The sequence below is a fragment of the Desmodus rotundus genome, chromosome 3, assembly GCF_022682495.2.
Source record: "Desmodus rotundus isolate HL8 chromosome 3, HLdesRot8A.1, whole genome shotgun sequence".
In the NCBI taxonomy this organism is placed as follows: domain Eukaryota; kingdom Metazoa; phylum Chordata; class Mammalia; order Chiroptera; family Phyllostomidae; genus Desmodus; species Desmodus rotundus.
The window spans coordinates 47745746-47773001 of record NC_071389.1 but is presented as its reverse complement, the minus strand read 5'-3'; the positions used below and the strand labels follow the sequence as shown (position 1 = coordinate 47773001).

Below are 27256 nucleotides of genomic sequence, written 5' to 3'. Positions count from 1 at the left end.
ATCCTGAATCCACCAAGGGGGGGGGAAACAATTCATTTCGCACAACTCTGTCAGGTACTGGGCATTCGGAAACAAATTTCATGGGGGAGAAATGGAAGTAAAGTTCGTAATGTGTAGATGTATTTCAAATACAACAATCCCTCGCTATATCTCCACTTTCTGGGGAACAAAATCACTCTGTCGCCCCAGGGCCCTTTAAATTTTACTGTGACTGTTTTCTTAAGAAACTCCTGGAGCGGAGCCTAACTTTGGTGTGGGGGGTTGGCAGCGCACATATTCGCGGTCCAAGGGACTGCTGGCATCGGGGTTGACGAGGCGTTCGCACGCGAAGGAACCTTCCGAGGAGTCAGAGCAGCCCCCTGGAACATCGTGAAGGGGGGTCCCCGAGAGTACTTGAACTCCAGGGCCTCAGCGAATCCGGGGAAGGAAAAATAGAAATGGCCAAGGCGAACAGACGTTTGCGGAGCTTCACAGCTCCCGACTTCCCCACTCTGCTTGCCCGGACACTACATGCTGTCCGCGGCCGAACCGAGAACAGCCAGGGCGTCTGGGGCAGCGGCAGGGCCAGGGCCGCAGGAAGGAGTCTGGGCCGCCACTGCCCCGCCCGACGGGCTGTCCGCCCCGCCTACCTCGAGCGAGGCGGAGCCGGCGCGGGAGCGGCGGGAGGAGGAGGTGGTGGAGGAGGAGAGGTCGGAGCCGTCTCCAGGAGCCCTTAGAGACAGAGTGCCCGGCGGCGGCGGCAGGGCAGCTCCTGTGCAGACGAGTGAGCACCAGGCGGAGGACCCAGGTGGTGAGTCGGCTGCCCGCGGGGACACGGGCGCAGCGCGGGGCGCAGCGCTGGGCGTCGGCCGGCCAGTTTGGGGGCCGCCTCCGAGTTCCCAGTGCTGGGAAGCGAGATGGAGGGAGGGAACAGAGGAAGGAAGGAAGGAGGGAAGTGTGTCCCGGAGGGCGGGGACTGGTCGGGGCACTGGGCGCCTGAGAAGGGGTTGGGGGAGGGAGGGCAAGGGACGCCGAGACCCGGGACAGACGGCGCGCCTGCTTCGACGGGCGGCAGCCGTAGGGCAGGGGAAGCCGGGGGCCCTTCGGGGCTACGGCCGGGGAAACGGCTCCTGGGATGGGGGCGGGAGCCGGGGTAGTCTCCCTGCTCGCTCGCTTCCTCGCCTTCCCGGGGCCGTGCGCCCCGCGCTCGGTTGGGGCTGGGAGGCTCCCGCGTTCCCAGCCCTGGCTTTGCGGTGGTGCCAGGTTCTGGAGCAGAGCCGGCCTCCGGGGGCGACCCAGCGCCACGCCCCTCTTCCCTACTTTCTTCCGCTCTTTCTTCGGACTAGCCCGCGGGTGCGCAGCCCTGGAACTGGCTCCGCGCTGAGGGTCTAGCGGGGAGATAGCGGGTCACAGAGAGGAGGACCCAGAGCTCACACCCCGCGAGGTACCCCCGAGCAGGGGGTGACCCGGAGACTGTATTTGCAGGGGTAGGTGTATGGGAAAGTCAAGACTCAGACATGAATCTTGAGTGATTTTTTTAAAAGTACTGTCCAGGCACTTATCTCATGGATCAGGGTGACTTCCTTTTTAATTTAATTAAAAAAAAAAAATTTAACTAGGGCATATCACCTAAAGCTAACTTTCAAACGCTGTAGCTAAAGTCTCCCGACGCTCACTTGTCCCTCGCCTTACGTTTGTATCTTGTAAACGTGACTTAAGCCATTCATAACTTTCGAAAAGGAACTCGTGATTCTCGTTAAATCACCGCCGTGGAGTAAAACTTCGGACAGCAGGAAATCTAAGAGAAGGAATTGACAAGCCTGTCATCTTGTGGTCACCCCTGTCCGGGTGTGGTTGTATGTATCCAAACAAGTGCATAGAGAAGGAAATGGGCACAAACCGGAGAGAAGGAAGGTCCCCTGTGCCCGCGTGTCAGGGCACGTTTAATGGCTGCTCCGAATGGAAACAAGCTGGGAATTTATTAGACCTTGTGGAGTTGGAGAAACTTCACATGATCGGCTTCCTTCCCATCAGTTATCCCCCACCCCCGGCTTTGCGGACACTGTTTATATTTCCTGGGGCTGTTGTAGCTTCGTCTGAATAGATTGTCTATAATGAATCTTTTAGATCTTGTCACAGGCAGGGTCTGTATCTGCGAGTTCTCTACTTTAGAAGCGGAGTTTGCCCTGGTTTTTAAAGTGCTAGTCACTGTAGTGCACTATTGCTGGTGCCTCTCAGCTCTCCACGTAAATTATCGCAGGATGGCGGCCCTCACCTAGCAGAACCAGGAAGGCAGGCAGCGCTAGAGGGACGGGTTGGGTTTTACTATTGCCAAAACAATCACATCCAAGTAAGGAGCTGTTTTTTATTTCCAAGGCAAATTGTATGTATTGTATTAGCAAGTCCCCTTTCCAATAAACAAACATGATTCACACACCCCAATTTTTAAAAGTAATCAAACGTTTTATAGAGACTTCAGTGATAAAAGGACTTTCGAATTAAATATTCAGTCCTTTGAGTTCCCTAACAGTTAACTAGCCCCATAAAACCTTGGTGTAGGTCCAGAAATGCTAACCAGTGTAGGAACTGCGACTTTACACCTTATAAAAAATGCAGTCATATTTTTACTATGTGTAATCCAAGTCATTCCTTTGATACTGAACCCCAACAGCATTTAGATTTGCATGGAAAGACATAGATATGTGAATCCGTGTTTCACAAGAGACTGAAAGGTTAATACAAAAATTCTTTATGCAGGGAGCTCCAGGCACATTTGAAAGACTAGCTCTCTAACAATGAGGTTTGCGGGCTGGTGGTGTCACTTGTTGAAGGACATGGGTGGTTTGTCAAGTTGGAACAGCTAAGAGCTTCACAGTGAACACGCTTGAGGAAATGGTTAGCTGATACACGATTAGGTTTTTGTTGTTGTTTTTGAAAACCTCTCTCTGGGAGAAAAAGAAAATTCACATTTAGAATTACGTCATTTATTGTGTTGGATTTGTAATTGGGAATGTTGGGTTTTTATTTTTATTTTTTTAACTTTACATGTCAGCTTAAGCTTACTCTAGAGAAGAAAACTGTGGAAGTTAAATACAATTTTTCCAAGGCCTGGTTTGGAAGAGAAGCAGTTTAGCAGTGGTTTGTGGCATGGGCTTTGGTGTCAGAGACAGACCTGGATGGGAATATTAGTTATTTAACCTTTTTTAGTCTGATTTGTAAAATGAGGATGAGAGCAGTCTCTATTTCTAGGGTTTTTATGAAAGTATATGAAACAATCTTTGGAAAACACTTTGTAGCTAACACACAGTTAATGATCAAAATTATTAGATATTTTACTTATCCAGCTGACTCCAGCAGCAGGCTATTGGATAAATTACAAGATGGCAGCTTGAATGTTCAGGAAGCACTAGATATTGCACTTTTAAATTTCAAAGAAGGTGCCTGATTTTATAGAGAGAGAGATGTAAAATATTTGTGTGCATGTGTCCTGTTTCTACCACAGTGATACAAATGATTAGGATTAATGTATTAACAGTTTAACATGCTTTTAGTGTTCAGGTAACAGATGTGTAATGTTTTTAGAACTAAGCAGTCAGAAACATTCATTAATCATATTTAAATTTAAAGAGAATTTATATTTCAAATAGTCCAGTTTATTAGCCCTGGGTAGGAAATTAAACAAGGAACGGAAGTATTTGTCTTTAACCAAGTATGACTTTTAATTAAAGTATGAAGAAATGTGACCCAAGGGCATCCAGTTATTTACTTTTTCATGTACTGATGTCCAGTGCCAACAGATAAGCCATAAGTAGTGTTTAGGGCTGATTGGGGGTGTTTCATAAATGTTTTATAAAAGCATTATGACTGATTACATAAACTTTTGTGGGAATGCATGTTCAGTTAATTCAGGAAATCTACTCATCATATCATTGGATCATTTGCAAAATTTTAAAAATCCTTCCATCTTTAAAAACAAACCCTTTTAAGTGCCCATTGTTTTTTTCCTAACGCACATCGGGTGCACAGGATCAGGCTGATGGGAATCAGCTCACGCCACACATGACTTCTCATTTTAGTCATCACTCCGCAGGGACACAGAGATGGTGCTCTGTAATATTTTAAAATAACTGTAAAGGGTGCAGTGTTGTTATGAATCATTTCTTGCCTATCACATTATACTCTGAAGCAGTGGAGGACTTGATTGAATAAAGTATTGATTTTTTTGACTCCTACAGCATCATGGCACAGTGATGTGTTCCTGGCTTATGCTTCTAGGTGTGTCTAGTGTGGGCAAATTAACATAATATCTCTGAACTTCAATGAGGTGTTGTGAGGAATACGAGCTAATCTATCTAAAGCATTTAGATCAGTGCCTGACACGTAGTTTATGTTCAATAAACATTAATGTTAAATTATTACTTACTGAAATTTTCTCTTTCTAAATATTATGTGATGTGCATGTATTATTATTGTAACAAGAAAACAACTATATGACATTTCAATGTTTCCCAAAAATCTAAAAAAGCTTAGTAATTTAAAAAATCCTGCCAAGCAGTGCTTATGAAGTAGGAGAATATAATTAGGCAATTGTCATTGCATCTTTTAAATGTGAAATGGATTGCAATATTAGTTTTTTCAACAAGTTAATTCTCCTAGATCTCAATCTTATTTTCCTTTCTTCTTAGAAACTTTTTAAAAAATCGGTAATCCATGAAATTCATGTTATGCTAGATTAAGTAGGGGAAGGGCGATGTGCACAGTTATAGTGCGTTATTACAATTACAACCAGGATAAAAAAAAATGTATGCGTAGAAAAGGAAGTCTAGAAGAAAATACAGAGAAATGGATGGTGGGACTACAGTGTTCCCCCCACCCCGTTTTCCTCCAGTGAGCATGTATATATAATAAAAAATAACCCATTTGTGTAAAAGTTACTCAGTAACAATTCTGGTTTATTAGCTACAAATACCAGAACTTTATTGTTGTTTTAGAAAAAACACCAGCTCACATAGCAATTAAATGTCAAAACCTTGGTAGTGAGAATTGTTTAGCAGTAAAAGAGAGGCTTTTTTTAGAAGTTTGCAGGTTTATCTCTGTATGTTTGTAATTAGCATCTGCCTACAGACCAAGTCTACCAACCTGGACTTAGGGAAATGGTCACTTCCCAGGCCCGGGCCTTGCATCAATGAGCTGCACGCTCACGGAACCTTCAGCATGTCAGATGCCCACGAAGACAGTCACGAGGAAGACATAAGTGCACTTAATTTAACAGGAAAGTTCAACAGATAAAAATACTTATAGCAGAATTGTGTGACTCCATTTATCGAGCTGTTCTACATCCTGGGCCTAGGTCTAAGCCTTTTACATACGTGGTCTTGCTCAGTCTTCTCAGCAGCCCAGATGAGGAAGCTGAGGCTCACCCAGTGGCCAGAGCAGAAGTCCACCCATAGTTGTTCTGATTGCAGGTCCCATTCACTAAGCACTCTGCTAAGAGCTGAAGTGGAGGTGTGTCCAGCCCTTTTTAGGGATGAGATGACCCACTGAGAATTATCATTGCCTTTCATTGGTCTCATGCTTCTTCAGCCATAGAAGTTGAAACTTCCAAAATTGCCTCAGAGACCCAGCAGGCCTGAAGTGGTCTGTCAAGTCAGCCTCTCGAATCCCTGGACTCCCAAAGTGGGCTTGAGAATACAGGTGAAGGAACTGGCCTTCTAAGTTCTATTCTAGAACCAGCTCATCCCAACAGGTCCTGTCCTCCACACTTGTCCTTTCTTGGGAATGAAAGGAGAATAGTGAGCAGGTGGCTTGGATCCAGGGCAGAAAGGGGAGGTGATTTGACTAAAGGTTACCTCTAGCTGAATTACTCCACTTATTGCCGAGTCTCTTGAAAATCATTTCTAGTGTCACTTAAATGTTTGGTTTATCATGTCAGGCTTTATTGGGTATTGTACAAGTGCTTAGCTGTGAGTGTCTGGTTGCCATCCTGTGACAAGGAGGGTTTTTGTCTTCTTTTAATGGATCTGCATTTCAGAGGATTACTGTATAATAAAAACCAAGGTATTGCAGTCTCTTAAGACTTTTGATACTTTCAACTCTGATGGAGAATTAATAGCTAAAAGAAGAATCTCTTTTAAGTCTGCCTTAGTGAATCAATTGCGAAGAATCTTTTGCAGTTTTTCACATTCATTGATTATAAGCAGGTGACTTTGGAACCAGAGGGACAGAAGCCCTTACATCCCATGTGCTTTCTTACAGAATAGACTACCATTCACTTTGTAGTCAATGTCACATAATTGACATAGAATCCCCTTTGTTGATTCAGGAGAGAAGAGTAACTTTCAGTTTAACTTGGGCTGGCCTCATCGCAAATGCTGACTGAGCGGGATCTGGATCAGTTGTCCTCTCTGCTCTTGTATTCCGTGCATAGAGAGTTGCCTTTATTCCAGATGGCGTAGTGTGAACCAACGTGAACCCTTCGAGGGTGGAATCTGAACTTTACTGATATAGAATAATCAGGCTTTTATTTAGCTGCAGGTTACCAGCCAAGATGTCCCTGAGCACTGGACATTAATCCCTCAGCCCCTACTGGGACCCTTTGATTCAGACCTGAAGCTTGTGGTAATCTCAAATTATGTCTATTTTTCAGGGAGAAATTATTACAGGGGAACAACATGGTTTAGCTCTCAACATGAGCTAAATAAACATAAAGATGGAGTGAGGAATCAAAATCTTGGGCAAATTGGAAAAGTGTTGAAACTAGCAGACGTGGTGTCCGTCCTGTACCTAGACTGCCAAAACCTCTTGCGTTATTAGACCGTGGCTGGTACAGGAGACCATGGGGCTTCACATGGGTGAAGAAGGTCATGATTGGCCGCTTAGACTGGTTATCAGGGGAGGCCGGATGTCTGGCCAAGAAGCAGAAGGTTTGCATTGTGACTTCTTGACAGGACTGCCTTGAACTCTTGTACAGGTTGTTCACTGAGCAAGAGTGCTGGCCAAGGAGATAAGTGCGAGCTCAGATCTGCTCAAAAAACCACGTGTCCTGGGCTCACACTGCCTCTGCCGGAAGGAAGGGGCAGTTCTTTCTGACGCCATCAAGCCTGCAAGGTGGTGTGGACTAGGAGGGGTTGCCTCTTTCTCACTCACACAAAGGCGTGATGTGGCCAGCAGTAGTTCTGCCTCTCACAGCCCCTGCAGCCACAGTCACCCTCTAAATGCCATCGGCCAGCAGAGCGTGGCACATTGTGGGTGCTTCATAAATGCTAGCAGAATCGAGGAGTAAAGCCACGTTCTCTGCAGTGTGTGCCAGCCAAGTACATGAGCCACTGTTCTTTTTTAATCAAAAATATAAAATTGATTGTCTTGGATGGGAAATGCACGTTCACTAGTGCATGTTTCCTGTGACAGGCTTCTTCCTCGTCAGTTCATCATTTCCTAAGGTGCAGGTAAAGACTAATACCTGGGGTGTTGGTGACATTGCTTACTGTTAGTCGACTACCAACAACATGCTTGGCATTGCCTGCTATGTACCAGGGTCTCGAGCCCCTTTTGTAGTCCACCTGACAGAGGGGCCACAGTGCTGACTCCTGGGAAGGTTCACAGGGCTTCTTGTTATTTATTGACCAACTGTGGGCCCTCCCCTGGGGACAGGATGCAAAGGACAATGGCCTCAGAAGCCTTTGGAACTTACCTATGAGCACTACTTCTTGTGTAAAAAGATTTTTCTAGTTTAGGGGGTAAGAGATGGGGAGCCTTATTGCTAAAGCTACCAAAAACTAAGAAAGGGAAGTTGTGTGTGTCCCACTCCGCCCCATGCGCCTGCCCCCCCCCCCCCCCCCCCCAGTGCCAGCTGGTAGCTTCTTGTACATTTTCTCTTAAGTTGATCCTTTAGAAAGCCTACTCTCAGAATTAACTTCCCTTTCCTGGCTCCTCTCCTGGGATGCAATCTGCACAGCAGGTAGGATCAGCCACGCTTAGTGGATCAAACTGCTAAGGCTGTGGTTCTGAGGATAAAGGCCTGGGATTGAATTTAGGACCTTGGTCTTCTGCTGTCTCTTGGAGAGGCTGCACCTTATGGGAAATGCCCACAGGCACTGAAGGGTGAATGTTTTTCACATTTAATCTGGTTAAATGCAGTGTTCCTCAGGCAATCTCAGATTCCCAAAACAGAAATAACAGGAGATAACAATTCCTAACAAGGATTCCGGACAGAATTTTTCAGATAGCAAATTTACCTGTTGCATTTACAGCATGATTAAAATTTACAAAATCCCAGGAGTCTCCACTTTTCAGGAATATTTCTCTGTCGAATTAAGCAGAATATTCCAGCACATGCTTTGCCTTTTCTTTTCTTAACATAAATATATGACGAGCAGCATGCTTCAGCCATTACTTTCCAAATCCAGAAAATAAATAAATATTCCTGGTGCACAGCCTGGGAGGTAACCCTCATGCCTCCCATTCACTTACAGTTCTCTTGACTTCCTTCTGACCGTGATAAATATCAGGGGGCTAAGGGACACCCATGCCCAGCGGCTAACATAAAACAGGGCAGAGTTCACCTCTCCACGTTCACTGTGCTCATATCCTGAACCCTGGACTAAGGTTTCTCTGATTTACTGATATCAACTTGAGAACTAACCCACCTCAACCCAGTTTCCCGGACCCCTGCGCTAAACTTAGCCTTGTGTCTTCCAAGATGGTCTTGTCCTTCACACTCCTTTGGAAAATGGCTTATACAACCTCTTCATTTTTTTAAAATAGGCAACATATGTATATGGTACTAACAAACCTTACAACCCTAGTAAAAGGTACACACTGAGAAATCTTGCTCCCATCCCATCCAAGCCTTTCCCACACTCCCCACAGGTAGCAACTTGTAAATACCATCAAATAAGAATATGTATTTTTATTCTTCGTTCTTTCACAAAAGGTCATATATTATATATACTCTTCTGTGCCTCGCTTAAATTAGCAGTATGTGCTGGAGATCTCAGCACATAAAGAACTCTGTCTCTCTGTTTCTCTGTGTCTCTCTTTCAGTATTAATAGTTTTCCATTGTGTGGACGTATCATAGTTTTTTTAGCCAACTCCTATCACTGGACCTTTGGAGTATTTCCAGTCTTGTGCTATTATAAACTGTGCGGCATCAACTAAAGATGTAATAAGTCATCTTGCTCTTGTGGAGGTGTACCTAAAGGGTGGATTCCCAGAAGTGGGGCTGCTGAATCACAGGGCCCACAATCCCCCTCTGGAAGGGTTGACTCATTTTGCCCTCTTCCAGGCAATGTACTGGATGGCCTGTCTCCCTGTAGCACCACCAGCATCATCAGCAAGAAGTGTGTCATCTCAATTTTATTTTTCCTAATCTGGTTAGGAAGAACTGGAAACTTCAAGTCATTTAAATTTATCAAATGATGAATGAGGTGGAAGTTGGGGACCATTTATATTGGGTTGGCCAAAAAGTTTGTTTAGTTTTTTTCTGTACGATGGCTCTACTAATGCTTAGTTGTCTTTAACTTCATCCGAAACAATTTTATTAGATTGTACTGTGATGTGACAGCTGTCCTATCAGTGTGCACTTAAAAAAAAAAAACTTACCAAAATTGGTGAATTTTTGTGCAGCCATTTTAATATTGAAGATGGAAGAAGATACTCAACATTTTTGGCATACTATGCTTTATTATTTCAAGAAAGGTAAAAACACAAAAAAATGTATGCAGTGTGTGGAGAAGGTGCTGTGACTGATCGAACATGTCAAAAGTGGTTTGCTAAGTTTCTTGGTACTATTGACATTTTGGCCAAATAATTCTTTGCTGTGGGGCTGTCATATTCATTGGAAGATGTTTAGCAGCCCCCCTGACCTCTACCCACTAGAAACCAATAGCAGGAGATAGCTGACATGCTCAGACTATCCAAATCAATACAGTTATTGGTGAAAATGAAAAATCTGTCTTTTATTTTACGGAAACAACCATATGGACTTTTTGGCCAACCCAGGATATCTTTTCCTGTGTGCTGTGCATGCCATATTGATCCTCCTGTGGGCATTTATTGACCTTTCCTCCTGAAGCAGGCTTCCTGCCTACACTGTTGTCAAAGTCTCTTAAATACAGACTTAAGAATGTGATGGCTCTTTTGGGCCTAAGGGTAAAGTTAGCTGCCAAATTGTCAGTGCAAAATCGAGAGAAGTGGAAAGTAGGGGTTTATGCCAAATGCTAATGTCTGATTTATAAATAGTTTTCTGCTAATGGCATTATTAAACTGGGGCTTCTCCAAAACCAGTACAAGGATGATCCTCTAGTCTAGAATTTCTCCCTCTCAGACAAAAACAAGAGAGAGAAGTTGAGAATATATAAATTCCAATGACATTTTCTGAAAAACCTTTTAAGAAATCTAGAGTTTTCCACTTACATGCATCTCTTGAAAGATTGTACATGCTGCATTTTTTTTTAATCTGCTGAATTGGGCTCCTGTTCTCCATTTGATCTCACCATCAGAGCCGTTTACACTATTTCCAAGGTGAAAGAGAAGAGAAAGTAAAAGCACAATGTAAGGAGACCGGCCAGAGTTCAGGATTTGACAGTGGGTGCGGGGTTGGAGGAACACAGAGTCGTCTTTCTTTTTGAGGTGCTCTTCCAGTCAGCACTTGAGATGCTAGTATAATATAATTTCCCTCTTTTTAAAAATGAAGTCCATAGAGAGAGATTATGGGCTAGGACATAGACTGTGGATTTTTTGGTATGCATGTAGAATTTCATACAAGGCAGTCCTATATAAAGTTAGCCTACAACTCCATTAAACAGAAACAAACACAAAACCCCAAGAAGACCTCGGAACAAAGATAACAAAAACTCTCCTCAGAGTTCCTACATTTAGTAGCATCTCATGGCAGCTCCAGAAAGGAGGATCTGATCTTCCAGGCCCTGCTGCCTTGTCAGCTCCTGAAAATGTGGATTGTTATCTTTGTGAAGATTGCTTTCAGCTCTCTAGATGCTTTCTTCTTCTTCTTCCAGTGCTTCTCTTTCTCTGTTACTGTAGTGTCGATCTCCCCCACTATAGTATTGGCTCCCTAAGGACAGGCTCATGGCCAGTTCTGTCCCCAGTATTACTCTAGAACGCTGCCTAGCACTTTGAGGTGCTCCACTGATGGTGGATAATCGAATGCGACTGCAGGTACCTTCCATGACGTTCTGTTTAAGTGCTGAATTGGGCTCCTGGCTAGGTCTTTGTAGTGAACATGTTAGGGATCCCATGCCTGGGTGGAGTTGGTGGGGGGCAGTCACGTTAGCCATTCTTTGGCCCGTTAGCAGGATTTCCCAGCTCTTCCATGCTCTCTGACTGTGTGCATGGTGGTTTAGAGCCCAGGCTTGCAGCCTGAATCACCTAGACAAGTCATCTGACCTCTCAGATGACTCGCCCATTTTCAAAATTGAGATAATAACACCGTATTTCTACAAATCTCAGAGCCATCAATAATGAGACCTGCCATTATCCTGTGTGCTGCAAAGAAAAAAAATTGCTCATTCAACCATAACCCACATCAACCCTAAGAGCATATTAGTTTTCCATGGCTGCCGTAATGGATTACCACAAATTTAGCAGCTTAAAACAACACACGTGTATTATCTCACAGTTCTCTAGGTCAAAAGAGAACTTGTCACGGGCTTGGCTGGTTTCTCTGCTCTGGGTTTGACACATCTGAAATCTCACTGGGGAACTTTGGCAAGAATTATTTTGCAGCGTTATTTAGGTTGTTGGTAGAAACCAGTTCCTTGCATCGTGGGGCTGAAGTCTGCCTACTTGCTGGCTGTCAGCTGGAGGCTACCCTCAGCTCTTAGAAACCTCTCTCTGGTCCTTGCACTTGGCCTGTACATCTCAGAGCCAGCAATAGCACAGCAAGTCCTTCTCCTGCCTGGAATCTCTTTGAGGGCCCATTCTGCTTCATTTCTCTGCCTGTAGCCAGAGGAAATTCTCTGTAAAAGGCTCATTTGATTCAATTGGGCCCACCTGGAAAATCCAGGCTACTCCCCCTATATTAAGATCTGTAACCTTAATTATACCTGCAAAGTCCCTTTGCCATGTAACAGAACATATTCACAGGTTCCAGGGATTAGAACATAAACATCTTTGGGGGAGCCATTCTGCGTATCACAAAGAATTGTCCAATATCAGAGGTGTTAAAATGTAAACAGAATATGCTTCTTCGAATTGACAAAATACTACCTTTATCTTTGGTTTGGGAATAAAGGAGCTACTAATGTATATAAAGCATCCAGCATGTTAATAGTGAGTGGTCAGGTGTTAACTATTATTATTGTAATTAATATTTATCATAATGCTCACAGAATACCGATCATTTTTAATTTTAGTTGAAGTTATTCTCACAGGTAAATGCATTTGGCAAACACTGAGAGAAAATAGTGTACCAGCAGTTGATTTGATAACAGTGATGATAATAGCAACTCCTTGAATGACAACTACACACCATGTGCTAGGAGCTTTACGGACGCTTTCTCTTACCTCGCTGCAGCCCTCTGTGGTAGGTCATGCTGGCTGCATTGACAGGTGAGGCAGCAGGTTCAGAGAGGCTGGGTACTGTTTCACAGCACGGTAGTAAGTGGTGGTGGCATCTTGCTTTCAATCCAGGTCCGTCTGATTCTTCAGTGAGTGGTCTTCATGGTGCCATGTGACCTGTCCCTCAGTCCCTGGTGGTACTGTGTGAAAAGTGCAAGAGGAAGAGGTGTCCACCAGGTGTGCGGCCTGGAGGGGTGGCCTCCCAGAAGGAGAAGGAACACAGGGAATAGACATTGCCCTGTGAGGTGTCTCTGTTGCAGACAGTTCTTTGCTGGTTACTGTTTAGCTCATTGAATAATAAGGACCTGTCTCATCATCTTTTTTTTTTAATAAGCACAAAATGATCTTTTTTTCCCCTCAAAAAGTACTTATCAGTTATCTACTCTATGGGGGCATAGCTATGAACAATATTGTGATATTTTGATTTTTAAAAGGTATATGTATATTATACATATACACATACACACACACACACACACACACACTTGATCTTCCTCCCTTTCCTGGCACAGAGCTCCTAAAAACCTTGGAATTCCTTAAGTGAGGAGATAAAGGTATCTTTTTTCTGTTAGTGAGGTGACTTTTGGATCACAGTGAAGGATAGGGGCCGTTTGCCAGGAAAAGCAGCCGTGTGATTGGAAGATTGGAACTTTCAGTCCTACTCCTCCGACTTCGTGGAAGGGAAGAGGGGCTGGAGTTTGAAGCAGTCCCCGATGGCTAATGATTTAATTCATCAGGCCTGTGTAATGAAACCTCCATAAAAACCCAAAAGGACAAGGTCCAGAGAGCTTCTGGGTTGGTGAACAGGTGAAGATGAGGGGAGCGTGGTGGCCTAGAGAGGCCTGGAAGCTCAGTGCCCTTTCCCCATACCTTGCCCTGTGCATTTTCCATCTGGATGTTCATCTGTGTCCTTTAATATCCTTTGGGATAAATCAGCAGTCTAGTGAGTAAATGGGTTTTCCGAGTTCTGTGAGCCACTCTAGCAAATTAATCAAACACAAGGAGGGGGGTCATGCGAACCTCTGATGTGTAGCTGGTGTGTGAGAAGTGCCGGCGATAACCTGGGTTTGTGACTGGTGTCTGCACTTGGGGGAGTCAGTGTCGTAGGAATGAGCCCTTAACCTGCGGAATCTGGTGATATCTTCAGGTAGGTGATGTCAGAGTTGAGTTCAATTTTAGGACACCTGGCTGGTGTCAAGAATTGCTTGGTGGTGTGGAAACACTCCCCTTTCTCTCCTCAATGAGAATTTGGATGGGTGACCAGAACCCCTTCAGACATTGCATGTGATTTGAAAGGGAAGAAAGTAGGGACTGTCTTCTTTTTAAGCCATTTTAAGTATTACCTGGACAAAGGGGAAAGGAAAAAAGGAGGAGAGTGGTTTAGCAGAATTGGTTAAAAGTAGTAATTACCAGAATTTGATAAACTACTCTAAGATCAGTTTCTAGAGTTTTCTCAAGACACAACTGCAGATCGTCTATCTTAGGCTCTTCAAATTCAGGGAGAATTGTTGGAAACCATCTCGTTTTCTTCCCATCAAAACGTACTTTTCTTCTTGTCTTCTCTGAAAAAGTCATTGCAAAATATTTCCCTCCACCCAGGAAGCCAGGCTCTGAACCCCTGAGTACCTGGAACTCCTCCCTGCTCTTCACCTCCCTCCAGCTCAGACACCTCTCACTCCCCACCATGCCTGCTCTGTACCCTCCCTGCCTCTCACCTGGACTGTGGCCATGGCTTCCTAGCTGACCTCTGCCCTCCACGCCAGCACCAGGGTGATTTTTCTAAAACACAGACCCGAACATATGTCACTTCCTGTCTCGCAGCTCCCCAAAGGCATCGCACTAATGGGTTTCACACTGACCAGGTCCAAGGCCTCCCTACGCTTCTTATAAGCTCTGGAATCTTGGAAGAATTATTTAGTTACTATATCTCAGTTTCCCCATCTGTAAAATGGGAGTGATGATAACACCTAACTGACAGATTGGTTGTGCAATTGGAGAGAGTTAATGTGTGTGGAGCTCTTCAGACAGTGCCTGGCACACAGAAAGCCCTCAATAAATGTTTTTATCCTTGACAGCACAGCGGGAGCTCATCTTTCTTACTACTCTCCATGTCATCCCTCCCCCCGCCTGCGGCCACTCAAAACGTGCGTGGTCTGCAGACAGAACTGTTAATGACCTGCTGCTAGGTGAGTGTGCCCACATGGAGAGTACATATTTAGAGGTTTTCATGGCAATTTAAGAGTCATTTTTTGCATCTCCTGAATCTATTAAAAAAACTGGGCTTGCATTTTATGTTTCATTTTTCTAACAGTTTGCTTTTATTGCATTTTATAAAAGTATTGGTCCCTGATGAATTGGAAATAAAACTAAAAAACTAATCTTTCACCATGGATAGTTTGAGAAGCACTTCTGCGTTCCCACACACCCTTTCTATTGATTCACACTGGCCAAGTTACCCATACTCACTGCGTACCCGTATTCACTGCGCTTGAATCTCTCTGAATTTTGCCTGTTTCCTCTGCCTAGAGTTTATTACACAGTTATTATAATAAGTGCCAGACTCTGGGGAGATAGGCTGACTAAAGTACTTCCTCTACTTTTGGAAAAGTTTCACTCAAACAACCCAGTGAATTCCTACCTGTCTTTTGAAACCTGGCATAATTTTATTCTCTCTTTCATTCATTAAGAAAACGTGTATTAAATATCAACTGTGTACTAGGCACTGGCTGCATTCCGTTCCTGCCCTTAAGGGCCACCAGGCTAATGGGGGTGATGGACACAAACACACAGACACTAGAATAGAAGTGTTAAACAGCAATGTGAGTAGCGAAGTGTGGAAGTACAAAGAGGGTGTGCCTGGCTTTGCCTCAGCTGCGGCAAAAGCATGGGGAGGTCAAAATGGTTTCACAGGTAAAGTAGATGCAGTGTCATCAAAATATGAAAATCCTGATGTTGAGATCCAGCCCAAGGCCAGGGCCCAGCTCTGCCACTCACTAGCCATGTGACTCTGAGTGAGTGACTACTACTCTGTCTTAATTCCGTTCAGGTTGCTATAACAATACCATAGACAAAGAGGCTTATCAATAACAGAAATTTATTTCTCTACTTCTCTTCCTGGCTGGGAAGTCCAACATCATGACACCACAGGTCCAGCATCTGATGAGAGCTCACTTTCTGGTTCATAAACAACTGTCTTCTCCCCGGGTTCTTGTGTGGGGGAGAGTGGCGAGCTCTGTGGGGTGTCTTGTATGAGGGCACTAATCCCATTCATCCACTCTTAAGACCCAATCACATCCCGAAGGCCCACCTCCTAATACCATCACGTTTGGGTTTAGGATTTCAGCGTGAATTTTCAGACCATAGTACTCTCTAAATTTTAGAATCCTTGCCTGTATAATGGGGACAACAGTACCTGTCTACCTCACAAGGCCACTTTGGCGCTCACCTGAAATCGTTGCATACACAGTGGGTGTAGAACAGGGCCTGACGCCTGCAGCTCCGTCAGCGTTAGGTGATGCTACAGTTGCTGGCACCATTTTGATCTCTTTTTTACCGTCATCGTTGGGCATACTTAAAATCTCCCTGGTCTGGGTTTCCAGTGGTATGCCGTTCGACCAATGAGTACACTGAATTGTATGGTTTTGCCTGCCATAGTTCTGTGTCCCCTCAAGAATGGGATGTGCCCCTTGAATGTCAGTGACATTCTTTCATCTGTATGTTGCCCGTGACAGGCAGTATCCAGTGTAGAGAAAACTCAATAAATGTTTAGAGAATTTATATTGTATTAAAATAATCCAACTTTGAGTGCTTCTTTTCAGCAGGAGTTGTGAGGAGTCTCGTTGTTACGGAGTGAATGTGTCCCCCCCAGATTTATGTGGTGGAACCCTAACCTCCAGGACAAGGGTGTCAGGAGGGGAAGACTTTGGGGAGTGATTAGGTCATGAGAATGGAGCTTTCACCAGGGTTAGCTCCACCCAAGCTCCAGTAGGGTTGGGGTCGTTATAGAAGGGACCCCAGAGAGCGGTCTTGCTCCTCGCACCGTGTGAGGACACAGTGAGAAGACGGCCGTCCATGAATGCAGAAGCAGGCTCTCACTGAGTCTGCCAGTGCCTTGATCTTGGACTTTCAGCCTCCATGACTGTGAGAAATAAATATTTTTGTTTAAGTCACCCAGTCATTGGTGTTTTTGTAATAGCAGCTCAGTGGACTAAAACACTGGTCAAACATTCATTTTCATACAGACGGAGAAACTGAGGCTCTTTCTGCACAGTTTCTGTTACTGATCCAAGGGCATGGAGCTAGCAAATGGCAGAGATGAAATCAGAACCACACACTTCTTGTTTTCCTGTTTTGTGCAGCCTTGTCCAATTTACCCTGTGAGCAGGGGGGCTATTTGGATTCTGGCCAGGCTCAGAACCTCTCATCACCCAGTCCCCGCCTATACCAGAAAGGCTGAGTGGGCAGGGACCAGGCCTGGCGGAGCCTTGTGACACACCCTCTCCCCACCCAGCTGCTCTCTGCTGCCTTACTGGTATTTAGAGTTCACACCCTCGGTTGTGAGGGCCCACCGGGAAACCTGGGGTGGAGGTGGGGGGCAGCGGTGGCTTGGGCTGGAAACAGGAAGCTTCAGGAGAATGGAGGCGGGAGGGAGGACCTTGTGTAAGAGTGGGTAATTCGTAGTGAAGAATATAGGGCTCAGTGAGGAGGAGGTGAGTAAAGGTTGGAGACTTGGGAAAACTTGCAAAGCTACCCAAAGGGCAGTGAAGCTGTTCCTTAGACTTCTTTCCCCCTCCATAAATGTCTTGGTGCATGTCCCTCCCCACCCTCTGTGAAAGGGGTAGGTACCCTTTATTCCCAGGAAATAGTCTGTGTTCTAATCACTTATTAGGGAGGCAGGACAAAGGGGTGAATTCACATCAACGACTTTGTCCTCAACCTTTCCCACTGAGAAAAGTTTAAAATTTAGGACTTTGTACATTAGTTATCTTTTTAAAAATTTTTTATTAGAAAAAAAAGAAAAAGAACAAAGGGAATTTTAGTGGCTCAGGCAGCCTTGATAACAGAAGGGACCAAGGTAGTAGTTTGGAAACTCATCTGCACATTAGAATCAGCCAGGGAGTGACTTTGAAAACCACCAAGCCTTGGCTACACCCCAGACCTGTGAAGTCAGTCCCTCTGGCATGGGGCCCGGAGGGCAGCATCTCTCAGAAAGCTCCCAGGTGCATCACGCTCCCAGTCAAGGGTGGGGAGCGCCAGGAGAGTGGCCTTCTTGCTGTTTGACTTAATTCCAAGTCTCAGAGGCAGTGAACATCTTTGACCTGGGGGGACGTTGTGATTTGGCCGCAGATGAGTCTTAGGAATGTGGGCTGTAATTATGGGGCCGGGGAAGCGCCTTCCAGCACAAGTGCTGTCAGTGTCGGCCCACACAGCCCCTTCCTCAAAACACCTGAGCTCTATCTACCTTTACGCACTGTCTAACCCAGCTCTTCTACTTACTAGTATATCTACTTATTTGGATATACTTATAGGGTATATCCGGTGAGGTGAAAACAAAAGAGGAGTGTCCTTGAAGGAACTGTCACCGTTTGTGCCCATTTTGACAGTCTCCCATACCATACAGCACAACTCTGGGGGTGCGCTGTGTGTCTGCCCAAGGAGCCTTAGCCAAGAACTCTTTCTCCGAGGCAAGTCATACCATCTCCTGCTCAGTTTTCTTCAGGAAACGGAATCTTGGGATTCTGCAACGTAAGTGTCACAGGTTCATCCGAGGGAGCCTAAGAGCAAATTACTGTTTGTGAGGGCTACATGTAGGCAGGCTCTTGAATTTTGACTAGAAGTGGCTTTAGTGGTCAGCGCTCATTTTGTTTTATGTCCAATAGCATATTTTATTTTTATCAGACACTTAGTAAAGGAAACATTGTGAGGGAAGGTGTCCTGTGAAATTCACGTTTATGGAAATGATTCGTGGATTTGTTTTGCTGGATACAAATACTTTTTTCTTTTCAAGGTTGTGTTTGGATTGAATGTCCGCTTCACGTAGATTTTCTCTTGAGAGCTAGAAGCCTTCTGTATGGTAACACTTTCCAGAAGCATCGGAAAGTGAGAGTCCCTCGGGAACTCTTAGGGTCATAACTGAATAAAAATGAAAACTGAAATCTCAAAAGTGCAGCTTGTTTTTCATACTAACTTCACTTTTTACAACTTTGATGATGAGGGCAAGAGGGAAGTAATTTTTCTGCGTGCCTGTTCTTGACCAGGCACTACAACCCCATAAATTATAATTAGTTCATTTTACTGAAGAAGAAACTGCATCTCAGAGAGGTTCAGTAACTTGCCCAAGGCTGCACAGCCCTGAAGTCAGAGTGCAAACCTGTACCGTCTTGACTAGACAACACAGTCTTCTGGTTCTAAAAAAGAGAACACACACACACTTAAACTCAGGAACTGTTAATTTAATGTTCTAGTCCTTTTAAGAGACTTTTCTTTTATTGTCCTCAGAAGCATATGAAACATAAAAAGCACAGTAAAACCTGAGGCTTTACAGAGTCAGCATTTATGTGAGTAGCGAAGTGGAACTGCTTCCTGGCAGGTACCATGTTGAAGAGCCCAGCAATCACTCATGCAAATTTGTTGTTAAACTGACTCATAACAGCTGCAAACACTGGAATTATCAGTTCCCAGCTCAGTTGTCTTTTTTATTATCTGTGACTTGCCCTTGTTAAGTATGGAGTTGTCACAGGTAGGAATAGTTTTGCTCAGTGTTTTTATGCTTTTAGTTGTTTGTTGCTCCGAATGCAGACACTTTGATTATTTCACCAGAAAACAGTGTTGAGGAAGTTTAGGGTAAATGTTGGAAAAGTGACAGAACTGAAGGGTTGGCATTCTCTAGAATTTCTAAACAGGAACGGCTCAGGGCTGGCAGTGGGAAGGGGTGTTTGCTTAGCAAATATAATTTTTTTTATTTTGCTTGCATGTTTTGTAATGTTTTCTAAAGAGGTTTTAAAATGTATACTTTACAAGGTGAGACAATGCTCTGTAACGGCAGACAGCAGGAGCCTGACTGAGGGAGACCAGTCCCAGGTCTGCCACTTGCTACTCTGTGACCTGGAGCAAGTGACTTAACCTTTCGATGTCTCAGTTTCATGTCCTGGAAAATGGACATGATCATGTGCCTTTTTCCTGGAGTTACTGTGAGACATAAGTTAATACACATAGAACTGTGCCTGACAGTAAACTAAGACACTCACTGGGAATTGAATTCATTTAATTGGAGAGGCTAACAGGGGAAACAGTGGGGAGGAGCATGCCAATGTCCCCCTAAGCCAGCCTTTTGCGAATTCTGCCAGAAGTAATTCTGTTCAGCTCATTGATTTGAGGTTCATGTATTTTATTCTCACCGTACTCCAAGTTTTATCATTCCGCAGTGTGGTGTAGTGGGAGGGTCATTGAACTATTAAATTTTTAAACATATTATCATTCTGGCTGTACTAAGTATGAAACTAAATGTGAGATGTGGCCTCTGCTGAAAATACGTTTCCAGTGGGGCAGAGCTACGCCCGCAGAAGCCATCAGGACAAGATAGATCGGCGTTTCAGGTGCTATGGAGATGGGGCCCTGTGCTCACCGTTGACTGATGCTTCCCCATCTGATCCTCTGCGTGTCCAATACCCCTCCCCTCCTCTCTCAAATCAGAGGGAACGATGGAGGTTCATTCCGTGCTGAAAGGAAACATACCAGCTTTCTGGAGAAATGCACTATCTTTCTGGCCCTAAACCCCAACAAATGGGTCATATAGGTCCTTACTTGAAGGACATTAGTAGGGATAGGTTCCTTAGTCTTTAGAAGTTGCTCCTGGGGAATATTTGGAGAGGTGGTTCTTCTGGCTATTTCTTGCATCAACTCTTGAAGTAATTAGAAAGATGCTGCTCAGTTCTTATTCAGTGACTGCATTTCTCCAGGAAACACTAGAGATCTAATTTGTTAAAGGGTCAGCGTGGGAACCCTGGGAAAGAAGCATAGGTGCCGTCAGGAACCTGCCAGCTGGAGCTTCAGGTACAGAACTAGGGAATGTTACAGTTGAGAGAGGCTGTTGTGAACACGGAGCCCACCTTCTGCTTTTTGCAGATGAGGGAGTGAGGTTCATAGAACTAATTGCTGGCGTCCCCGAGACTCCTGGTTCCAGGTCCAGCTGCCTGTCCACCTGCCTACATCCTTGTCATGGCATCTGTGCCGTCACGCAGCTCTGCGCCATGAAACTCTGCAGTGATGGAAATGTCAGTCTGGTCTGTACGGTAGCCGCCAGCCACATGTGGCTCTCGAGCACTTGAAATGTGACTAATTAACTGCGAAGTATTTTTTGCTTTCTTTATTTTTAATTGAAATTAAAATTTATATAGGTACATGTGGCTAGCGGTTATCATTTTAGACAGCCCTACTTTAGAGGCATTGGGAAGGAGAAAAGGCCTGTCCTTACCTCCTACCTCATTTTCACCAGGTGAGAGGCTCTCTTTTCCAGTTGCTCAGGTACAGCTGGCCTGTGCCAAACCAGGGGAATCACCCTAGGCCAGTCACTCCCATTTTCTGGATGAAAGGTGGCTCCGCTGTAAAATGAGGGTGTTGGACCAAATCTCTCTCCAAGTACGGACCTGACCATCCACTGATCAGCAGTGTGATCTTTAACAGGGCACTTAGCCTGACAGTGCCTCCGTCTCCTCATTTGTCACCTGACATCTGTTCTATCCCACCTTCCTTCCCCCTGTTCTAACTCCCCTTCTTGCACCCCCTTCTCCGCCCTGGTGATATTGAGAGAGACTCAAACGAGAAAATCAGTGAGAAGAAATCCTTGTGGCAACTTAAAAAAAAATTGTCTTTGGTGTCTCAAAATATTTTTGGTTTTGATACAAGTCATGAGTTCTTTTCTCTTAGATGTGGCAGTTGGCGAACTTACTGCGTCAAGGTTATCCGCATTGTCAGAGTAGAGACAGTCATAACACAGCCCATGTGAAACGTGAGCTGGAAGTCATGGTACTGATGACAGGTAGCTGATTTGATCAGCGGAAGCTAGTTTTTCATCATAATCTTGCTTAACTAGGCATTCCTCCCCTATCACTCATGCTCTGCTGTTTCACCTGAGAAACCAAAATAGATTTCTCCCCCTCCCCCAAGAACTGTTACTCTCCTATTGGCTTTTCTTTCTTTTGCTTTTTTTCTCACATCAGCCTGTGAAAGTCCCGTGTGGAATACATGGTACCGTCTGTTCCTCAGCGAACAAATAAAAGACCCTCAGGATGGTCTCCTTGGTTATAGCCTCTGCCTTAGTGGTTCTCAAACTTATTTCCAGGTAGCAGTTCTCCACTGGTGCACCCACAGCTCACTGGTGCGTGGTTTCTTCAGAAGTGTGCCACCAAGTTTGGATCAAGTCGTAAAATGTATTTTTGCTACCACAGATTAAATGGATCTTCTGACCTCATGTGAGTAGGTTACAGCTTGCTCTGGGCTGCAGGTGGTGTAACATCAGTCTGGGGCCAAAGAAAATAGCTAGGTTGTCAGAAGTTTGCCCCCAAGCATATATGATAGTGGAGTCAGTTACACAGTGCAAACTGGCTCAGTTGTAGATGCCTTTAGGACCCAGGGAATCATTATTTTACTATAGCAGGGTTTGCCCTGTGATTAGGATTGTGTGGTTTAATGTTGTGTTGAGTCTTTTAATTCTTTGCATGGTGCCACCAAAAACTGTAGCGTCTGTAACGATGCCAAAGACCACTGCTTCCTGCCCTCGAGGTCCCTTGGGATGGCTTCAGGGAATGAGGCAGGACCCAGGGCCTACATGTTGGTGTAGCTGTCTCTACCCAGTACCGGCAGAGCTATTTCAAATTCACATGCTTCACAAATCAGCCTTCTGAGTAAGATCCCTTTTGAAGGAAGGATTCCTCTACCTACAAGATGAAAAAGGTGAAAACACCTACTCTAGAGTAGTGCTTCTCAAATTTTAGTGAGCGCCAGGCTCCCTCAGAGGGCTGGTTAGTACCAAGATTGCTAGGCCCACCCCCGGGAGTCAGTGTGTCTGAGTGGAGACTTCAGAATTTGTATTTCTAGCCAGCTCCCAATATTATTAATGACCTATTCTGTGCTGGATACGGTGTTTGATAAACTCAGTCTCATTTAAAGCTAAAAACCTCGTATTACTATTCACATCTTACCAAGGAGAAAACTGAGGCGTACTGAATTTCAGTAACTCAGTTATCATTCAATTGCTGGTCATCAGAGAACTGCAATTTAAACCGAGATCAGGGTCATAATGCCAGACCCCCTTAATCTAGGATGTCACCTGCCTTTTTTGTACACCATTTGTCCCCAACCCATGGTCCAAGATGGGGATGGGGATGGTTTTATTGCGAGGGGTTTGCAAATCCAGATGTAAAGCAAGCGTGGACTCAGACCGAATGTCTCACCTCTTGGCTGTCCTCTGTTCAGATGGGATTTTGTGATAAAGACACTATGAAGTCATGTTGAATGTCTCAGCTGGACGAAGTTAATGTGTATGAAGCACCTTCTCACACAACGATGGATACTAAAGTGACAGCTACTATTACTGAGTGCCTGGAAAGGTTTTTTTGTTTTTGATGGCAAGAACTTGTCTTCATACTAGGGAAGGTTGGGAGTTACTTCACTAAGGCATGGTGTCCGGTTGCCTTTTCTAAGTCTGGGCTTTAGGGAAGGAGGGAGACATCGTATTCATTAACTGATTCTCATTCAGGAAGGTTGCTAGAGAAAATAACGCTCTCCCATTGGGTGAGTCCATCAGGAATTCATGCAATCAGCCTTCAGCTGCTGCCCTGTCCCTATCACCTGCCCACGCAGCCCTGAACTGCTCTCTCAGCTTCCTTCCTGTCTGTCCCCCTGCTCTGCTGCTTGCCAAGGCCAGCCCTTCCTCCTGGAATCTATCATGTCCTGTTGCCTGGATTCCTTCTCCATCAGTTGTCTCCTCCCAGTTGCATTTTCACTTTTCTACTGTCTTATTCAAATAATATATATATTTTTTGGTACACTCACTGCCTAGCAGAAACTTATTCCCGTCTTCCAACGGTTGTGCTCAGGCGTGCCAGCTCTCCTCATAGTAGCAACAATTACATTCCTACAATGTGTCTGACCAGGACTAAGTACTGAACTTGCATCATTTACCACTGACCTCTGGTGGGTTCTTGGATACCAATGTTCTCTAAGCATCTGTAAAAAGGGAACATGACTTCATGAGGTTGTTGTGAAAATAAAAGTAAAATAATACATGAAAAGCACTGAATGCAGGGCCTGACATAAAGTAAGTGCTTGATGTAGTTATGGCTCAGGAAGCTTACCCAGGAAGGGAAGGAGAAAATGTCATTATTACGTCTATTTGCTCCACTCTCTCCTTCCGCATTCAGTCCCTACAAGGAGGCCCTTACTTCACCCTTTTACGGAATCACCTTCTTCTAGATCAGGGCTTCTCAACATATTTTTTTTTATTATCACCCCATAAGAAGAAAAGATAAAATAAGTTTAAGTTAATTAATTAATTAGTTTGAATTTCAATCAACTTAAATTTCTCCCTAATGAGATAAATGAAATATTAAGGAATATGATTTTTATTAGGTAAGTTTGAACATTATAGGGCCATAAACTATTATAATATCTAAGAATTTTTTACTCCCCTTCTCCCAAAACCAATTTTCACCCACTGGGGAGGGCAATGCCCCTTCTAATGAGAATGCATGCATTAGATCTCTAGCAGTCTTCTCTTCGTGAAATCCACTAGCTTCTTCTCTACCTGGCGTCCTTGGTCTCTCCTCACACTGCCGGCCAGTGGTGTCCCATCCTCTGCCTGCTGCTCCTCTTATGGCTCTTTCTCTGTCAGCTTTCCTGGTCCACTCAGCCACACTGGGACTGAGCATCTGAGACGTCCAGGACAAGGTCAGATCTCAGGAGAGAGACACACCTTGCTCTCCAATAGCAGAACACAGACCAATGAGTAGTGGGCAGAAGGAAGCCAGTGGGAGCTTGGGAAATGAGCGAGGGACAGGTGAGTGTGGTAGGGCGAGGAGGACACAGCAGGCAGGACAGGGGGAGGTAGCAGACAGGATGACTTGGGGGCAGTGAGGGAACCAGAGCTTCAAATGTCCCATTTTGAACACTACTCTCCCTAATGATTGTTTGGTTTTATTTCGCCATAATCTTAATATATGACCTTAAAAATAATAAGTGCACCAAGTGCCTCTTTTCGAGAAACGCTGCTTCTGGGCAGCAGTGAGTGCCTTGCAGGCAGTGAGAACAGAGTATATAGACGTCTGGTGCTGCGAAAGCATCAAATGTCAGGTTTGGCAGAGCAGCGGAGTGGCTGGCTGGAGACTGAGCGGTCAGAGCCTGAATGGACCTTGCAGACAAAGGCGCTAGAGCCCGTAAATGCTTTGAAACAGGTGCTTCCTTTTAGTGTCTCTGATCCCGTTTTCCTCTTTTTTCCATTTGCTCTCCCTTACAATGCCATATGTCCCATTGGCATTAATTGACCCTTAACTTTGTGCCCTTCCGTGACTGTCAATTCCCTCTCCGCAAAGGACCTCCAGATCTTTGTTGGAAGTCTGTCTCTTTAGCATCCACTGTGCTAGCCTTCTGGGCACCTCTGTTTGGATGCCCTTTGGGCACCTGTATATTAGCTCATTCTTCTGGTCACCCAGGCTTGAAACCTTAGAATGATCTGATGGGGTTTTTTCCTTCTTCTTATTTTCTAGTTAAGAAACCAGAAGAACAGTTTATAGATTAGCTCTCTGGAACTGCCACGGTTCATTCAGGCATTCAACAAATATTTCCCTCTCCTTCCCCTTTTTTCTCCCCCTTCTCCTTCTCTACTCCTTCTTTTCCTCCCCCTTTCTTCCCTCCCTCTCACCTTTCCTTCCTTTTTTTGTAGCTAATATTTATTGAGCCAAGAACTGTGCTGTTGCTTTGTGTGCATTTTTTTTTTCATTTAAACATTCTGCAGATGAAGAAATTAAGGATCAAAGAGGAAGCGTACGTAACTTGTCCACATTCACACAGTTAAATGTCAGAATGGGGGGAAATCTGTAAGGCATGGCTGACACCCCACCAACCACCCAAGTCATGCTTTTCACCTGGACCACTGAAAGAATCCAGATTGGTCTCTGCTCCTCTCATTCCTGTCCACCCCAAGCCTTCCCAGATCCTGCTGGGTTTGATCCTCTGCAGCATGAATGTGATCATGTAACTCCCTTTCTACAAATTCCCCAGTTTGTAAACCACTTGTACTGACATCCAAGCACAGCAGGGCCCTGGTTTCTGTAACTTTGAAAACATCAGGGCATACCCTGATGTGGGAACAACATGGGATTTGGTGCCAGGAGACCTGGGTTCAGCCCTGGCGCCACCACTTCCTAGTTGTGCAACCTTGAGCAGATGATTAATTTCTCTGACCCTTATTTGTTTATTTATTCACTGAGTATTTATTGTGTGCCTTTAATGTGCTAGTCACTATGTTAGGGCTTTGAACATTCGTTAGTGAAGAAAACAGACAGGGTTTCTGCCTTCAAAGAGCTTCCAGACTGACCCCAGTTTCCTTCTCTGTACAAGAGGGATGGTGATAATCCCTATATCATTGGGCTGTTGTAGGGAACTGGCAGAGATGGTGGGCGTGGTTGTGCTTTGCTATGTATTAGGGGCTGGTTACCTGAAGTTGTATTTCCTTATGCTTATGCTCCAGGCAAGTTCCCCCTGCATTTCTACCTCTTTCCCTTTGCTTGTGCTCCTCCCAGCCTTCTCTACCTTAAACATCCTATGTGGTCTTGATGGCCCAGCTGGATGTGTCTTATCTAGAACCTCCCTGCTTATTATGAAGTTTTATTCGTTCATTGAGGGATTCAAGGATATTTTTAAAACACTTTTTAGAACAGTGTTTTTTATGGTGTGGTCCATAAATTCTGAGGGTCTCAAATCCTTTCAGGGAGTCCACAAGGTCAAATTTATTTCTATAATATTAAGGTACTATTTGACTGTTTCTGGTTCCTGATCAGGGCCGGGCTGTGCCCATGCCCACACTCCTCACCAACACACACTCACAGTAGAGAAACCAAATGAAGTGCCATTTTTACTTAAGAATGTCCTTGAAGCGGTAAAAATTATTAACTTTGTTAAGTCTCAACCCTTGATCACATCTTTTTAATGTTCTGTATTAAAAAGAAGAGGGATTATTAAGCTCTACTGTTAATAATTTAGTGTGATGATTGTCTCAAGGAAAAACACTTATGCAATTTATTTGAGTTGCAAGCTAAACTAGCCGCTTTTTCACCTACACCATTTTTCCTTGAAAGAATGTCTCACAGACAAACTATGAGTATTTAGACTTGGATATTTGGTGGATGTTTACTCAAAAAAGAACAAAACCAGGCTATCCCTTGAAGAAAAATACCTGCCAATATTTGTTGCCAGTGGTAAAATTCTAGCTTTCAAGCAAAAATCAGAATTTTGAAAAACTTGTGTCTGCCACCATAAGCTTGAGAATGTTCTAATACTTAACGGCTTTCCTGATGCGACCAGTGGTGATCGAGTGTGCTTTTTTGGGTATTGCGTGATGAACTGCATCACCATTTGGAAAACCTGCATAATTCAGTGAACCAGTATTTCTCAATGACCAATGTGTGGTGTTACAAACCTGCGTGG

General features: G+C 44.6%; 1 protein-coding gene across 7 annotated transcripts in view; it reads left to right on the top strand.

Moving 5' to 3' along the window:
* The first annotated feature begins 284 nt into the window (after positions 1-284).
* GNG12 (G protein subunit gamma 12) overlaps positions 285-27256 on the top strand; it is a 121735-nt gene continuing 94763 nt past the window's right edge. The window contains exon 1 of one of the 7 annotated variants that reach the window (XR_008426392.2): positions 285-787. Coding sequence is in view for 1 of the 7 variants with exons in the window: in XM_053920490.2 (XP_053776465.1) it covers positions 511-790 (280 nt within the window). In the remaining 6 variants the exon portion in view is untranslated. Of the gene's footprint in view, positions 791-14625; positions 14743-27256 lie in introns of those variants that run through there. The other 6 variants (XM_053920490.2, XM_053920493.2, XM_053920494.2 and 3 more) reach the window with 6 other exon arrangements.